Below are 18,237 nucleotides of genomic sequence, written 5' to 3' on the forward strand. Positions count from 1 at the left end.
TTTGATTCTACATTTCAAATTGTGCCTAAACATTAAATTTTGTAATTTTTGGTGAGAAAATTAAAAATTTATCTTGGCACCATTTTTTCAGTTAGTGCCAAAAATAATTCACTTGGCAAACTTCTCTTCAGTTACATATTTTCAGCAACACATTTTCCTTTTCTTTTGTACACGAGCAGAAAAATGGTCATTGTTCATACTTTCAAATAATTTTCACAAAGTGTGTAAATCGCATTTGGCATTATTATATTATGGCTATATAAAAAAAAAGATGGCAAATTTCAAAATGTGACAATATGTAAATTCATGTATATCTTAGGAAATTTGGAATATAAAACTTTAATTTTTTGCAGGTATACTTAGAAATAACATCTACTTTAAGAGATGGTAAAAATTTTATAGGTTATAACTCAAATTGTTTTTGAAAAATTTATGAAAAATATTTCAAAATACAAACTTAAAAAATAAATTATAAAAAATGGGCGAATTATATTTGGATTAAGCCTAAATTTCGAATTCTGGAAGAAGGAATCAAGTATGTTTAATAAATATATACCAAATTCAATTAACATTTAAAAAATTAGCTCTCACAATTTTAGCTGTTCAAGCTAAAATTTTCTAGCTTCAAGCTAATTTTTTAAAAACTACTCTTGCGATTTTTACAAAGCTTGGTAGTTTGGCATAATTTCAGTTGTAGAATCGAAATATAGAAAAAAAATTAGCATGTCATTTCAGAAAAAGTTCGATTTTGTGTCAAAATACCTATATTAGAACAATGCTATATATAAATCTAATACATATCCTAAGTCACACTTTTGAGACATGAAAAATGGAAGTTGAATTTCATCAAATGGCCTAGTAGAACGGGAAATATAGAAATGTCCCCCCTTTTTTTGCACAGTGTACATTTCATTAAACACATTGTCATAAAAACAGATATATCATCAGCAGTTTGCAAAAAATATAACTCTGAATTTTTATTATGCAAATTTTATACTATTATTTAGAACACAATAATTTTTACATTAAGTCCTCAAAAAACTGATTGTATATCTCAAGTTTAAATAATTTTAAATTTAGTTAATAATAAGCTACTATGAGACTAAGAAACAAACTGTTGGAATAAAGGGCAAAACGCAAGAAAATATTTCATAATAAAAGATACATTTCAACTGCTGAAAAATTTCAATAATTGCTGAATTACCAATAATCATTAAAGATTTTTAATTCTTATCACATTAAAAGATAATTAACAAATCAATATTTAATATATGAAACTTACCTGTTTTACTTTCTTTATGTCTTCATCCAGCTCCAGATTATCCAGAATTACAGCTACAAACAAACTCAGCACAATCTAAATTTGAAGTGAAAGACAATACAGATATAAATGTAGGTATTTTCAATAGAAAATTATCAAAAGCTAATAACCACTATAATAGGTTAGAATCACGTATAGTATGGTTTTTAGAGAATTACAGCAAAGTATTCAAAGATTATCTGCCTAGAGAAGGATGCTTTCATTTGATATTAGCCAATTTAAAGTAAGTAAAAAATGCATTGCTTCTGACTGCAACTGCAAGGCTCTAATGACATCACCAATAATATGAACAGGAATGAAGAAAAATCATGAAAGATAGCAAAAATCAATAATTTTAAAAACAAGCTAAAAGTATTTTCTAGCTATTTTAGGTAGGAATGAGTTCAGAATTATTTCAACCATTTTATGTATAATTCTACCATACTGTATTATACATATTAATATATACAACTGGCTCATAAAAGTTAAACACGTGATGATTAAATCAACAAAAATGGAAAAGTAAAGCTTCAAATTACAAATGAAAGTAGCAAATGTTTATGCATGAAAGAAAATAAGCATCATCTTTGTACAAAAAGCATTATGTACAAAGATGAAAAAATACTTAATATTCCTAAATTATATACTTACATCACATTTAGGTCATTAGGAAATTGATTCTTAAAGCTAAAAACAAATGAACAAAATTTACATTAATAATGCATGTGACTATCCTGGACATTGCTATAAATTTTACAGCAACTACTCGTGCTTTCAATAAGGTGATCAACCATCGCAGATGCTACCAATAGCTATTCCTCCACTACAGCAGTATTTGAGACTGGCTGGAAGATGTAAATGTGCAGAGAAAGAACATCTAAGGGCAATCCAGATTTTCAGTGGGAATCATAGAACTCTCTTTTAAAGACATGCAGCTGGGTGCGATATTCTATTGGAATTTCAGCCCACATCATGATGCTACCACCTCTGAATGCGTGATGCTCTATGTTGTTCTGGGACTGATTCTGCGTGCGTCATTCTTTACAGACTCTTATATGCAAGGCAAATCTGGGCTCATGCGTTAATAGGATACTATGCCAATCTGTTACGGTCTAATTGAGATGTTGATGACACCACTTTAATTCTATCTTCTGGATTGGGTTATTGGAATACAAACACTTGGTATAGAATTTATATAAATATATTATTGGTAAAAGAATTTATATAAATATATTATTAATATACATATGTTGCTATATACTCTATGCCCATATATTATATAAATATATGGGCATAGAGTCCTTCCAAAGAAGCTTTTGGCACACAGAGCTGGCAAACACTGCCCTACCAAATGACACTGCAACCATAAATGCAACAGTTGTGGAAGTTAATTATCAATTCCCTTTGGATATTATAGCAACACAATAATCTTCAGAAGGAGGTGGAATTCTTGATCAACAAGCCATAGGTCTCCAGACAACTGTTTAACTTATTTGGAATAGTTTCAATATTTGAAAAACTACCAATTGATCAATGCAAAAGAAAAGAGTGATATCTTTGATTGACAATCCTGTTCTAAAGTACCTGATGGCATGCCATGGCTCACTACCTGTCATTCATATTCTTTCAGTTATAGGAACATGAATATCATAAAAAATTATCCTATAAAAGTTATATGCCCATAAATCCTTGAATCTACAGCTCAACATATGTATGTGTTCTTTACTGCACTATGGCTTAATTCATATATATGGTCTCAAATGAACTGAGGCATACAAATTCATCTCTCAGTGCAATGAAATCATTTGCATCACAGCTGCTTTTTCAACAAACTGCACAATGGGACAAAACAGTCTCACTCATTCAAAGAAAAACGCTGAATTTAATACATTAGAAACAGGAGCATAATTTTAGTACAATGACTAAACAAAGAACCTACAAGCTGAAAATTCCATGGTTCTACAGTAGATAATGGAAAATCACAATCTCCTACTGAACAGTGGTATCAATACCAGAAACAGCAAGCTAATTTCTCTGTCATTGTTAAACTAAAAGGTTTTTGTAATATTGGGTCTAAAATAAAAGTTTATGATTGAAGCACAGATGTGAAATGCCTATCACTCAGCCGATTTGAGGTTAAACTCGCCTAAACCTAAAGGAAAAACTGAGATGCGACAGGGGTCTGTCATCTGATTCTACAGATCAGTTTATGCATGAACTAAACTTCATAACTGAAATATATACATAAAACAGAAAAGAATTTATATAAATATATTTCAGTTTAATAACTATGCATGCACAGAAAATCTACTCACCAGAGTTACAAACAAATGGTATAAGATGAAATAAATTGCCACAAGAGGTCCAATAGTTCTACTAGTTCTCAGCATAGTTTCATTCATAACCTCTCCCCAACCTTCTTGTGTTAAGATTTGAAACATAGACATAAATGCCTATATATAAATAATGATAAATATAACAAACTTACATGTTTAGTATTACATAATTATGATTATTACAACCAAATTTTTATATTATTTCTTAATGTGGCACACCAAGAATATACATACATAATAATCATAAGCTATAGCTCACATGAATTAACAATCTCTAACCCTAAAAATTATTTTTTTTTCTTCCTTTTTTTTAAGCACAAAAATTCAAACATTGCTTTTAAACTTTCTATATACAACATGCAATTCCAAAGATTTCTTTTTGAAGTTTGAGCTTAAGCAATATAAAAATAAAATTTAATTAAATTTCTTATACACATAAAATCAGGAGGAAAAACATGCCTAATATGGATGAACACTTTATATATTCATCAGAACAAAATGCAGCTAATTCTTTTTGTAAAGCCGAAGGAAGAAAATGCGGTTCAGCCATTTTATTTTTAGTTTTATAGAGTCAATCTTTTCTTATTGGGGGAATAATTTTCAGAATATGCGCCAAGGCTGGCAGGTAAATAGTAGAATGCAGATAATTCAAATTAAAGAGAATTGACTAGAAATATTAATTAAAGTAACATCTTCAGATGATTTGAAGAAATTGTATATTGATTAAAAAAAAAAAAAAAAAGGGGGGAAATTTTAGTAAATATATATGAAGAGAAATTAAATTTTCCACAAAGAGGATAAATATGTTCAGAAATTTAAATTAATTTCCACTTTGTAGGGTGTTTAATTTTTATTACACTGTATCCATGTTAACAAAAAAATTATTCAAGACTCACTTATTTCATCTCACTTTTAAAATTTAGAATTTGCTTTACTTACAAAACTCTCTATGGTATCTACATGTTAGAGCAACAACTCTGGTAAAAAGAAATGACGACTGAAAAGTTTAAAATATTACTTATTACATATATAAATATTATTATGTACATATTTTATATTTAATCAGGTATTTATCCTGAAAATCAACCAATAAACGTACTTATAAGCAGATTTTTGTTTCTTTTGCTCTGATACATACTTTAATTTACATAGATTCAAAGCAGCCATTTCCTTTGACAATTTGGTAGCAAAGTACCTTATTTCTGCAAAACTTTTACTGTACTTTCTTTCACTGCAAGCAGATTTCCCAAGCATATGTTTTAAAATTTAATTTAAGACAAAAAAAAAGTACATCATATTTTGTCTTTAAAGATCATTAGAACTTAGAATATAACAAAAAAGAATGCATATAGAAAATAGCAACATTGCAAAATGTTATGAGCATGATTGCCTGAAGAATTGGTATGCACATGGCTCGCAGAGTTTGGCACAATGTACTAAGGTGGATTTGCTAATACATAAGAAAGTTCTTTATGCAAAGAATGTGATAAAATATGATCAAAGATTTTTACATGTCTAAATTTGAGTAGAGATATTTTTGTTCTAAATAATGAATTAATATTTATTTTCTAATTAAACAATTTCCTTTTCCAGTTACATTAACATTCAGACAGAAAATTCTCATTAACAAGACAGAAAATTCTCATTTTCTACATGCATGCATGAAATTAGGCTTAGAGCTTCTATGTTGTTTCAGAAAGAAATCTGTGATGAATGTTCCTTCCAGCGAAGCCTAGTGGAAAAAAAATTCTGATGAACTGCATGTTAAAGGTGTTTCTTTGGTGGTTTTAACTGTTAATTCCTTTTGCTGTATGTTAATCCAGAAATGAAGGTTTCATACCTTTAACTTAACAGTTCTGATTTTTATGATAATCTGTGATATTACAACATCACGAAATAATATCTATGCATTTTTGCTAGGTAAAATTACTTAATTAAATCAATTATAAATTATTCAAAAGAAATTGACTCTGACAGTAATGGTAAAATGTTTATTTAATTATGAAGACTGGACTTTAATTTTAGATAACTATTTCTCTTTTAGATCATTAATTTTCTAAATGAACAACATTTATGAGATAGGTGACTTGAAGTGTTTAATTAAATATATTTTATTAAAAACAGAATAGAAAATAGTTTTAAATAAAAACAAATTCCATACACCATTTTTTATACAAAGCAAAACTTTATTTAAAGCCAAATGAAATCAAAAATATTTATGATTTTCAGACTGTTGATAATGCAAAAAATATGAATTGAATATAAAATGAATTATACAAAATTATGAAATGAATTATTTAGAAATGTTTTTCAGGTTTTGATTCATATTTTGTAATTAATTAACCAAAACCTTATTTCATAATGTGCACAAGATTTTGTTTTTGCCTTTCATCATTTTATTTACTGCATTTTTCAGAATTATAATGCTACATTTAATTTATATTTTATGAAGCAATAAAAATTACATAAAAATTTTATTATTCAGAGACAGTGTAAATTCAGTTTTTCAGACATTATTAAGTTTTTGTTACATCACAATTAGTTTAAATAAGCATGCAAAATTTTCACGTGTTAATTCATTTTATTTAATTTATAGCATAATAAGATATTTATTTGCTTTTAAAATTCATCTTATATTAAAATTCTAAATAACTTCGATCCAAATATACATGGTTGCTTTACAATTGTCACATTCTTGTATTTACTTACATATTTATTACATAAAGATATCAAATACTGCTATTTATAAATACAGTTAAAAACTAAACAATTTCCTAATTACATAATTAGATAACATACACAGAACTAACAATGTTAGTATTTCAGACACTTTGAAATAACTTACTTCTGGAAAAGCTTCAAATTTATTGAAATCTGCCAGTGAGCAGAATAACTGCATACTTATGCTTGATGTTATTACCAGTAAACACATTGTGAATATAATTAAACTGCCAAGTTTCTTCCCAGGACCAAAAATCTGAAAAAATTAATGTTAATGAAAAACTATATTTGTTCTGTATATATATGAAATTTAGTGAAAGCAAATATACGTATAACATTTCTCACATATATTAGAAATGAATAAATTAATATCAATAGTTACTTTATATACGAAATCTTCTAAAACTGGAGATGCTTTAATCAATCTAACTATTCTTAAGACCTGTTTTTAAAACAAGAAATATATCAATTATAAATAATCATATAAACAAATACACTTTTCACTTTTGGTCACTATTAAATCGTGATTTTTTATTCCTTAAAAATTTCAAATTTTATTAATTATTGAAATAAAGATAATGATTTAAAAGAATATTTTTATTCCAATACTTTTATTATATAACTATACAGTACAGATACATATCAAATATACAAAGTATTGAAATAGAAAAGTAAAGCTACCTGAAATGATGAAAGTTCACACATATACAAATCAGGTATGATGTGAAAAGTTGTTCCTATGGCTAAAAGTAATTCAAATTTATGAAGGGATCTCCTATAATAACCATGAAATCCAAGACACCAAATTTTAAACAACACTTCCAGATCAAAGAATATCGTAAAACCAACCTAAAAGGAATTTAAAACATAACTGGGATAAATAAATAAACAGAAATAATGACAAGAAAAATTTACTCTTTCTTAAAACTACTTTAACAATTACACTACTTTTACAGAAACATAATTAATAATTTAAAATAAACAAAGTAATACTGCACTTATGAGTATTTAAACAAATACATCATAACTTTATAGTTATGATGTATTTATAATGAATATCACATAATAACATCATATATAATATATATATATACGAGGGCCATCCAGGAAGTAGATTACGTTTCCGTCTGTGTCCGCTAGGGGCGGGGCTAGCGCGGCCATCTTGGGGTCAGAGCGTTGCGCAGCTCAGTCTGCATCTAGCCGTGCTAGTGAGAGGTTCGTGCTGTGCTCCGTTCAGATACTGTGACGGTTTGAAATGTCTGCGTTAATTGAAAATCCTGCGAGGTGCGCTCAGTAATAAGGTTTCTGACTGCAAAAAACTGTAAACCGATATAAATCTATCGGCAGCTTCGCGAAGTGTATGGGGACAACATTATCACTGAAGGTGGAGTGCGTCAGTGGGTCATAAGATTTCAAAATGGCCGAACCAATGTTCACGACGAAGATCGAAGTGGGAGACCCAGCATAGTGACCGCCGAACTTCTCGAAAAAGTCGATGCTAAAGTCCGTGAAAATCGAAATTTCACAATAACGGAACTTTCTTTGAGTTTTCCACAAATTTCGCGAAGTTTGTTGCACGAAATCATCAGCGAAAAGCTTGGTTACCACAAGTTTTGTGCAAGATGGAAGGCAAGAAGAGGTAACGAAGTGGTTGAAGGCGCAGGCGGCCGAATTTTTCGACGAAGGAATTTCCAAGCTCGTACATCGCTACGATAAATGCCTTAATTTGTATGGTGACTATGTAGAAAAGTAGTATTTGAGTGTGGCTTTCATCTGTATATAATAAAATTTGTTTCCTATACTTTGTTTATTTTTTTATTCCAAAACGTAATCTACTTTCTGGATAGCCCTCGTAAATATATAATCACATAATAACATGAAATTTTAATGGTTCATGCATTATTATCAATGCATGAAGCATTAAAATTTCACATTATTTAAGATGTGATTAAAAATTGAAATGCTACGAACTTCTGCTAAATAGTAATGTTTATAAAATTCTTCTCTTGGTCTTCCATCATGTTCAAACTTTATGCTAGCGGCCACGATAGCATTAGCAACATTAACCATCATAACAATAACTTGGAAGACTGCAGATTGAAGAAAAACTTGCAGGCAGTGAGGAGCTTTCCCACGACCTTTATTTTCATCAACAGTTATAAGTTTCCAACCAGAATCATCACCTTTTAAAATCTATACAAGGAAAAAAGAAGTGAAGTGAACTTTACATAAAAGTTAATTTAAAAAAGAAATAAAATAAGCAATAAAATAAAAACTATTAATAGAATAATAGTAGAATTAACATAAATGAGAAATGAATCTAAAAATGAAAGACACAGAGTTTTAAATAATTTTATATAAAAATAATGTATATCAATTTTATACACGAAAGCCTTTTAAATGTATGTTTTTCAGATGCACGTAAAAACTGTATGGAAATATACTGTTACAAATTATATATTATAATATTTAGTGAACTTCTACAAATTTCTACACAAGCCTGGAGAGAGCATCAGTTCTCAGTTTTTTTGGTTAGAGCTGACTTAGTATTGAAATCTCTGTGTGAGCTTCACATTTAAGATGCCCTTTGCGTTGCATTGCACTTAGTGTTCTTAGTATTTGAAGTGCAACTGTTGTCTGTGCTTTGTGATACTAGCTGTATCAGTGCTCTTGTGAAAGTTACAGAACGGTTAAGTGTTTCTTTTGAGAAAATTAATTTTATGAAGCTATCATCAGTCCTGTATGCATTCAATTCCTTACAAAACCATATGCATGTAACAATACTGTATTTATTCATGCATTCCCCTTTTTTTATTAATTTTTATTTGATGGAAACCAAGAGAGAAAAATTATGCAAATAATTTAACTTCAAAGATGTGATTACAGTAAAAACATTACAAATGAAAAGTATTCATGGATAATGGCCCATTTTCAAATTTTGCTTACATATGCTGTCTGACAAGAAAAGAAAGAAAATTCAAGATAGATTAATATTTAAAGTTAAATTTGAGCAATGCATTGCATAAAATGACTAGAAATATATTTCTACAATTTAAAAGAGCATGTGGAGATTCACAAAATTTTCCTGCATTTTCGTGCAAATTTTTGTAATTTATGAGAAAATAGCAGTGTACATGGATAAAGTCAAGAGTGTGCACAATGCCATTTTTGTGCAATTGTGATGTTTTTTTAAGTAAAAATAAGTCGGCATGTACATGGTTATGGCGACTACGGTTTTCAATCAGTGCTAAAAGCAATAGCCAAAAGATTTCCGCCGGAAAAATAATTCTGCAACTTATTAAACCCTTCCGGTTTCGAATTTGAATAAGTTGCAGAATTATTTTTTCGGCGGAAATCTTTTGGCTATTGCTTTTAGCACTGATTGAAAACCGTATTCGCCATAACCATGTACACATCGACTTATTTTTACTTAAAAAAACATCCCAGAATTGCACAAAAATGGCATTGCGCACACTCTTGACTTTATCCATGTACACTGCTATTTTCTCATAAATTACAAAAATTTGCACGAAAATGCAGGAAAATTTTGTGAATCTCCACATACTCTTTTTACAAAACTACGTAAGTAGGGTTCAACTTATTCAAATTCGAAACCGGAAGAGTTTAATTGCTATTTTATATTTTAAAACAAAATAATATAAAAAACTGTATTAAAAATTATCTGTAATTAATAAATGTACATTTTCTTTCTATTCATACTTTTTTACTCAAAGTTACAAATAGCACCAACCTGGTTGCGATAATACGTAAGTACCAAAAAAATAAGTTAGGTTACAAATCAAAGAGGTTAAATAACATGAAACTTGAAAGGGACAGGCATTTGCCTATGATCACACATTTTAAGATTTATATCTAAAACATTTCAATTGATTTTTTCATATTTTGAATTGTAGAAATATATTTATAATCCTCTTTATGAACTCTCTATCTATCTCAAATTAAACTTTAAGCGTAATTTATCTTGAGTTTTCTTTCTTTTCTTCTGGAACAGCATATGTAAGCAAAATTTGAAAATGGGTAGTTACTACAATATTAATTATTTAGAAGAAACCTACATTTTAGTAAGAATATACAGTATTATCAACATTACAATAGTTAATTATATCCTCATTTATGCTTTGACGTATTTTGAATTTCATTCATTGTTATTATTATCCACTGCTACTTCCTAGGCCTCAAACCATTTAATGCTGCTGGAACTGCTGTTTGTGCCATCTGCTACATCTTACAAGTTGTTGCTATCATCACTACTATTGTCATTGCCATCATTCAGTCTAGCTTCTCATATGAAATTATCTTCAAAAATCATCAAGAATATTAGAAATGCTTGCTTTCTTGCAGCACTTCACTATTATTGTTTCATAAATCATAACCCATGCATCCAAAATTTATGGGAAAATCAATTACTAAGACCAAAATGATCCCTTTGTGGATGAATCTATTTGAAAATTTAGGATAGCTAACTTTAAGAAACCTTGAGAAAGGGAAAAATTATGTGAACACTTCAAAAAAATTTCAGAACCTTGCACTATAAAGCTGGGGAGGGATATGAAAGAGAGGAAAATATGTGAAGAAATACATTTAGAACACAAGAAAATTTTTTAACCATTAAAAATAATAATAGAGAAAAAGAAGCAAAGCAGAAAACATAACAGAATTTTTAACATAGAAATCATTTAATTACTTTTTCATGCATTCTTGCTCATTTTATTCTTTTCCTGTCATTTGTAACAGATTTTGGTCAGGCAAAATTAATAAAAAAGAAAAATATTAATATAATATGGGGAAAAAAAAAAAGATGAAGTGTTCTTTTCAGCCAATGAATTATTTACCATCAGACATAAATGTAGTTGGAAACACAAAAAGAAACCTTTTATAAGTAAACTCACGATATAACATGCTCCATATTTTATTAATAAATTTTATTTTTGATGTTATTTCTTGTTTTAGAAATGAAATAAATACATTTAAATTCAAGTTGCTCTTAGAACTATGAGTCCATACATGAAAAAATGGATAGCTTTTACTGCCTTTCCCCCTCCCCTTACTGCACCCATTCTGAGAACACTGGTCTAATGTCTGCATACATTCTTCTAAAAATGAATCTTAATTTTTTGAAAAATAACTAAATCCTGAATCAGTTTAAACTAATTATTTTGCTATTCACAAATTTGAAATAGAAAATGTTTTTAAACGATACTAAGAAATTATTAATTTATATTATTATTTGTATTCATATTTTGAAAGAAAATACATAATGAAGATTATGACATACCTGAGGTGTAGACCTAGTTTGAATTGTTCCTCTCTCTCCCCACATCTGTTGAAACTGAACTCGAATTTCATTGAATGTTTCTGTTATTACAGCAATGAAAACATTCTACAGGAAAGAAGATAATGCATATGATTAATTTAATTAGAAATAATGCATGGATTAAGGAAATTTTACAAATTTATAGATAAAGAAATCATATTTATGAATATTAATTTCAGAAGTATGAATTCATGAGTACCTTAACCAACCAAGCTAAGAAGAAAATCATAGTAGTAAAATAACAAATGGCTCTCCATGCTGGGAGGCTGTCCATAGCTTTATACATGAGAAGGGCCCAGCCTTCTTGAGAGGCTGCCTGATAAACAGTAAAAAAGCTGTGGGCTATATAAAATAAAAAGCACAATATGAATTACTATGTGCCAAATAATTTATCATTGATATAAAATATCAACAATAATTCTGATGCTTAATTTTTTAAAAATTTAATATCATACTAATATTTACATTAATATGCTACAGGCTACAAAGCAATTTTTTTAATATTGCTGACCATATCATACGAGAACCTATATTCATATGAGCAAATTACATAAAACATTGATAAAAATGTTAAATTCCAGTAGGTATGATCTTTAGATAAGAATTTAAACTCACTGTATTTTCCGAACTATTTTGTCCAGATTTATATGTAAATTTTTTCTTTCAGATTTCAAATTTAATGAAGATATTGTGGCGACTCTGTAAACATGTGTTGTACTCGCCAACTGCATGCCGTTATCACTAACTGTAACCGAAGGTGATTTCAGCGACACACAGTCACGTCTCGTCGTCCGTGCGGTTGGTCGCTCGCTTTCCTCCAACGTGATTGTCTGTCGACTGTAGTAATTAAGTTTTAATACTGTGATGTGATTAAATGTTTTTGTTATCAAAAATTGGCTCTTATGGCATGTTATGAATTCATCCTTAAAAGCATTGGAAAATTCCAATATGCATAGTTTGTTGTTGCACACAGCCGCAACCACATGCAACAAATGGTAACTTCAGGACGGTGAGGCTTAAGCCAAATGAATCGTTGAAATTTATAGTACAGCAGGAATTTTGTGCTTAAACAAGACCTTGTAATAATGTGCAAAATGCAGCTGAACCAATATTTTTTTACTTATGTGTATTGGATTACTTATCGTGTCTATTGGATCGTGCATCTGTTTCATCATACTACAGCCACGTGGATTACCTTCATGTTCCATTTGTGATCATCTTTCAGACATGCAGATTACCTTCATCTCCCATTAGTGATAGTGTTCCAACATCAAGCGAGTAGATAATTTCTGTACATCAAGGTGATATTTTCTACCTTTTATTCCGCACATGGATTTGTATGTATTCGTCAAGCGGGTCAGTTTTTTCCTATATTCATTTGAACCCAGGTCCTAACATTAATTATTTTGTGTTTCTTCACGTGTACTGCAACAATATTATTGAACTATATCGTTTTTTTGTTATCTGTATTTATTCATATTTATTATGGCTACTAGCGATCCTCTAGCCACTGACGACAAACAAATGGCTAGCATTGCTGTGAAACCTGCCCCATTTTGCCATAGCGACCCCAACCTTTGGTTTTTCAATTAGATGCACAATTCAAGCTCGGGGATATAACACGCGATGACACGAAATTTTATACTGCAATTTCCACCCTCAACACTGAGGTTCTTCAGTCAGTTTGCGAGATTGTTCTGAAACCCCCCTCAGATAATAAATACGAGGAATTGAAAAATAAATTAATTTCAGTTTATGAGGAGTCTGAAAACACCAAACTAAAGCAGTTATTACAAGATTTGCAACTTGGTGATATGCACCCATCCCAGTTATTGTCAAAAATGCAGGAGCTTGCGGGGGACAATTTTAAGTCCAATGTTTTACAATCATTGTGGCTCAATTGTCTTCTGAACAATATCCAAGCTATTCTTGCCTCCAGTAACGAGAACCTACCCCAACTGACCCAAATGGCAGACAAAATTCATGATGTTCTTCAACCACAAGCAATCAAGTTCAGCATCCTAGTGTTGATATTTCCTCTCTTCAACAATTAATCCAGGAATTATCATTGCAGGTCGCAGCTTTACAGACACGATCTCAGTATCATCCGCGCGGTAGATCAAAATCCCAGAACCGAAATAATAGGGAATACCAACGCGCTCATTCTGGTACTCAATCAGACATTTGTTTCTATCACAGCCGATTCGGTGATAAAGCGTGCAAGTGTACACCTCCATGCAAATTTCAGAAGACCTCTTTTAACCTTTTAACTGTCACGTCAAAAATTGCAACATATGGAGAAATATTAATGTCTTTGGATCTAGGATTGCGTCGCAAATTTCAATGGCCATTTGTAATCGCTGCGGTTTTGCACCCAACAATTGGTGCAGACTCTCTGCAAAAATTTTCTCTGTTGGTCGACATTAAAAATCGACGCTTACTCGACTCCATCACACAATTGTCCACGGTAGGTAGCATTGGAAATGCCACTATTTTTGGAATTAAATTTATTTCCGGTAATTCTCCTTTCCACAAACTACTTGAGCAATATCCTAACGTCATCCGCTCAGTAACTGGCAAACCGACTGCTGACCACGGTATTGTACACGTCATAGAGACTACTGGACCACCAATCTTTGCCAAAGCATGGCAGTTGCCTCCAGAGAAATTAAAGGCTGAAAAAGAAGAATTTAAATACATGCTTGAGCAAGGAATCTGTCGGCCATCTAAAAGTCCATGGGCCATTCCACTCCACATGGTCCCTAAGAAAAACGGCGACTGGCGTCCTTGTGGGGATTATCAACGTCTTAATTCAGTTACTTTGCCTGATAGATATCCGGTTCCTCATATTCAGGACTGCATGCAAGTCTTGGAAGGCAAAAATATTTTTTCTATGTTAGATTTGACTCCTGCTTACCATCAGATCCCTGTCAATCCACCTGATAAACCAAAAACTGCTGTAATAACACCTTTTGGATTATTCGAATTTCCTGTCATGACTTTCGGGTTATGTAACGCTACGCAAACGTTTCAGCGCTTTATTAATGAAGTCCTTCGAGATTTAGATTTTTGTGTCCCATATTTCGATGACATTCTGGTAGCCTCGACAACTGAAAACCAGCACCTTGAACACCTTTGCATAGTCCTTAGCCGATTTCAGTCTAATGGTGTAGTCATTAATCCATCAAAATGTGTTTTCGGGAAATCTAAAGTGTCATTTCTTGGTCACAAAGTTTCTTCGGAGAGCGTTCGCCCACTTAGTGACAGAGTAACTGCAATTCAAAATTTCCCAGAGCCAAAAACTGTTCAGGAGCTGCATCGTTTTCTGGCCATGTTAAATTTTTATCTTCGCTTTCTTCCTCATGCTGCTGAAAAGCAGGCACCTTTGCACACATATTTGGTTGCGAGTAAAAAAAAAGATACGCGGCCAATTATTTGGTCTGATGATGCCCGTACAGCCTTTGTACAATGTAAGAATGACTTAGCGTCGGCAACAGCTCTTAGCTATCCTTCTAAGCACCCTTTGGCATTAATGGTTGACACGTCTAATACGGCCATGGGCACGGTTTTGCAGCAACTGGTAGATGGAGCATGGAAGCCTGTGGCTTTCTTCTCGAAAAAATTTTCTGCAGCGTAATCAAAATACAGCACGTACGAACGCGAACTTCTTAGTGCATATGAGGCTGTTAAACATTTTCGTCATATGGTAGAAGGTCGTGTGTTTTCTATCTATACCGACCACAAGCTGCTAATTTTCGCTTTTCGACAAAAGCCTGACAAGGCTTCTCCCACGCAAATGCGTCATCTAGATTACATAGCGCAGTTTACAACCGATTTTAGGCACGTAGAAGGCCCTCAAAATACAGTTGCTGATGCTCTGTCCAGAATTTAAGAGGTTCAGTTGCCATCAACAACAGATTTCTCCGCCATTGCTGAATGTTAGAAACAGGACCCAGAATTGCAACATCTTTTGTCTGACAAGTCTTCTCATGGACTTAATTTAGTACCTATGCAGTTAGAACTGTATCTTTCACTGTACTGCGATGTGCAAGGTAATGTGGTGTGGCCATACATTCCACTCAAATTCCAGTATGGTATTTTTAGTAGCCTCCATAATTTAGCCCATCCTGGCATCCGTGCTTCTCGCACATTAATTCAACAGCGTTTTGTATGGCCTGGTATGCAAAAGTACATCGCTGCATGGGCGAGGGCATGTGCAGACTGTCAAAAATCAAAAATTCACAGGCACACTCGAGCTCCATGTCAATGCTTTGAGTTACCATCTGCTCACTTTAGCCACGTACATATCGATTTGGTTGGACCCTTACCCCCATCACTAGGTTATACATATCTTCTTACGTGTGTCGACAGATACACACATTGGCCAGAGGCTATCCCTATTGTAGTGTGTCAGCCGACACTGTGGCAATTACCTTTTTTTCTGTATGGATTTCACGGTTTGGGGTACCCGAGTATGTTACCACGGACCAAGGACGGCAGTTTAAATCTCAATTATTTACTGTATTAACAAAATTCTTGGGAACTAAAAAGATCCGTACATCACCGTACCACCCAAATTCCAATGGACTTGTCGAGAGGTTCCATTGCTCTCTTAAACAGGCCATTAGATGCCATACTGCTATTCACTGGGTTGATGTCCTTCCTACTGTGTTGTTAGGACTCAGAACGGCTATCAAAGAGGACCTGGGTTCTTCAAGTGCTGAAATGGTTTATGGTACCAATTTACGTTTACCGGGAGATTTTATAAATCCTGCAAAAAACTCACCCAATGTCCAGCCCCATGCATTCCTCAAACAATTGCATGAAACCATGGCTGCATTATACCCTAAGCCCACAAGCATACATTCTTCAAGACCTGTGTTTGTTCCTAAAGAACTCGCTACATCCTCAGATGTGTTCTTACGGTGTGATGCATCAAAAAAGTCCTTGGAGCCTACCTATACAGGCCCACATCTCGTCCTAAGTCGCACATCCAAGAACTATCGGATACTAATCGGCGACAAAGAGACAGTGGTGAGCCTTGATCGTCTCAAACCAGCCTTTATCTTAGCACCACAAACTGTCGAGACTGGTACATCAGTCCCACCTCCTTCGAAAGCACCTTCATCTATTGGGTCTACACCAACATCTGCTACTACGTCAGTTCCTGTGCCTGGATCCCAGAAAACAAGTGCTCTTCAGTATACACGTTCTGGACGTAGAGTCCGATTTAACTCTCGGTACCTTTAATTCGTTGCCACTGGAGGGGGAGTAAAAACAATGAAAAAAAAATTGTTTGATAACTTACCGAAATCATCAAAACCGTTAAAGCCAGATATGCTTTTTGGTAACTCAAGTTCCATGCATACCATTCCTTTTGGGCAATGATAACCAGCATCAGGAATATTTGAACAATAAGTATCAGGAATAGCAAGATCATCAAGTGTTACATTACTGGAAAAGAATTTTTTTTTTAAAATGTATTATTTGTGCAAACTTCTAATTTCAATGATTTTTCATTGAATTTACCTTTTTTTTTTCAGTTACAAAATTGTTTTGTTATACGGCAAAAGAGCAGATTAGTGTTTAATTTTTAAACAATGCTTTTGCTTCAGAGTTGTTAATTAAAATTAATTTGCCTCATTTGAAAATGACCAGTTTTTATTTAAAAAATACACTACAAAGTCAAAAATCCATACATTCAACATATAGAATGATCTAATTACTAAATCACGTAAAGAAATAATAATAATAATAATCTTTTTCTCTTTTATGGTGCCTCAGAATGCAGACTACTCAAGAAAAGCAGTGTGCCATAATTTTTTTTTGCAACTAAGATTAATGATATTATTTTTAAACATCTGCTGGCTAGGAAATCACACCCAGACCAATAATAACACATTGATCGATACTGTACTGGTGTTGGCCATAATTATACTTTTGGCCCTCGAGTGGCTATGGACGGTTATAATTTTTATCTAACCTAAATAATACATAAAGCCTCAGGACATATTTATTAGGAATGGGGTGCTTCTCCTACTGGTTTGCTTTTGTGTGGAAGGGAGAAAGAATTAGATTCCAAGGAACTTAATGTTTAGTTAAAGGTAACTTATGTTACCTTTCAATTTGATGTAATTTATTATTTTTTGAAGGGTATTATTATTACAGCTATATTATCAAAAGTCTGAATTCTATATAATGATGAAAATAATTTCTAATTCTGAAGCTGCAGCAGGATCTGCAAAGTGAAAAAGCACGTTTTGAAATTAATCAAGCAAAAAATGGATAAAGGCATATCTGTCTCAAAATTATGCAAGGAGTATGGCACTGAAAAGTCAACAGTATATCACACAAAAAACAGGAAAAAGAACTTTTTGTGGATTCTAACACACTATTTGTGAACAACAACAAAAACAGTATCACAGAGAAGGGGGTGCCATGTATAAAATGTGACAGTTAGAATGCCTGATAAAATATTCTGGATGAAGCCAAAATATTTCACAAGGAAATGGTCTTAAAAATGTGAATGAATATATCAGACAGGT

The 18,237-nt window shown here is 32.0% G+C and overlaps 1 protein-coding gene across 1 annotated transcript in view; it reads right to left on the reverse strand.

Moving 5' to 3' along the window:
- The window catches only part of na (sodium leak channel non-selective protein na), a 135,694-nt gene that overhangs the window by 94,105 nt on the left and 23,352 nt on the right, over window positions 1-18,237 (reverse strand). Inside the window, exons 7-15 of the mRNA XM_085812895.1 lie at window positions 17,001-17,146; window positions 11,892-12,034; window positions 11,654-11,758; window positions 8,329-8,550; window positions 7,039-7,206; window positions 6,740-6,799; window positions 6,482-6,613; window positions 3,616-3,753; window positions 1,283-1,357 (exon numbers count right to left, since the gene is read on the reverse strand). Coding sequence (XP_085669021.1) covers window positions 1,283-1,357; window positions 3,616-3,753; window positions 6,482-6,613; window positions 6,740-6,799; window positions 7,039-7,206; window positions 8,329-8,550; window positions 11,654-11,758; window positions 11,892-12,034; window positions 17,001-17,146 — 1,189 coding nt within the window. The remainder of the gene's footprint in view (window positions 1-1,282; window positions 1,358-3,615; window positions 3,754-6,481; window positions 6,614-6,739; window positions 6,800-7,038; window positions 7,207-8,328; window positions 8,551-11,653; window positions 11,759-11,891; window positions 12,035-17,000; window positions 17,147-18,237) is intronic.

The sequence above is a fragment of the Stegodyphus dumicola genome, chromosome 3, assembly GCF_044657685.1.
Source record: "Stegodyphus dumicola isolate Sdum_Otavi_A_Nest chromosome 3, ASM4465768v1".
NCBI classification, from domain to species: domain Eukaryota; kingdom Metazoa; phylum Arthropoda; class Arachnida; order Araneae; family Eresidae; genus Stegodyphus; species Stegodyphus dumicola.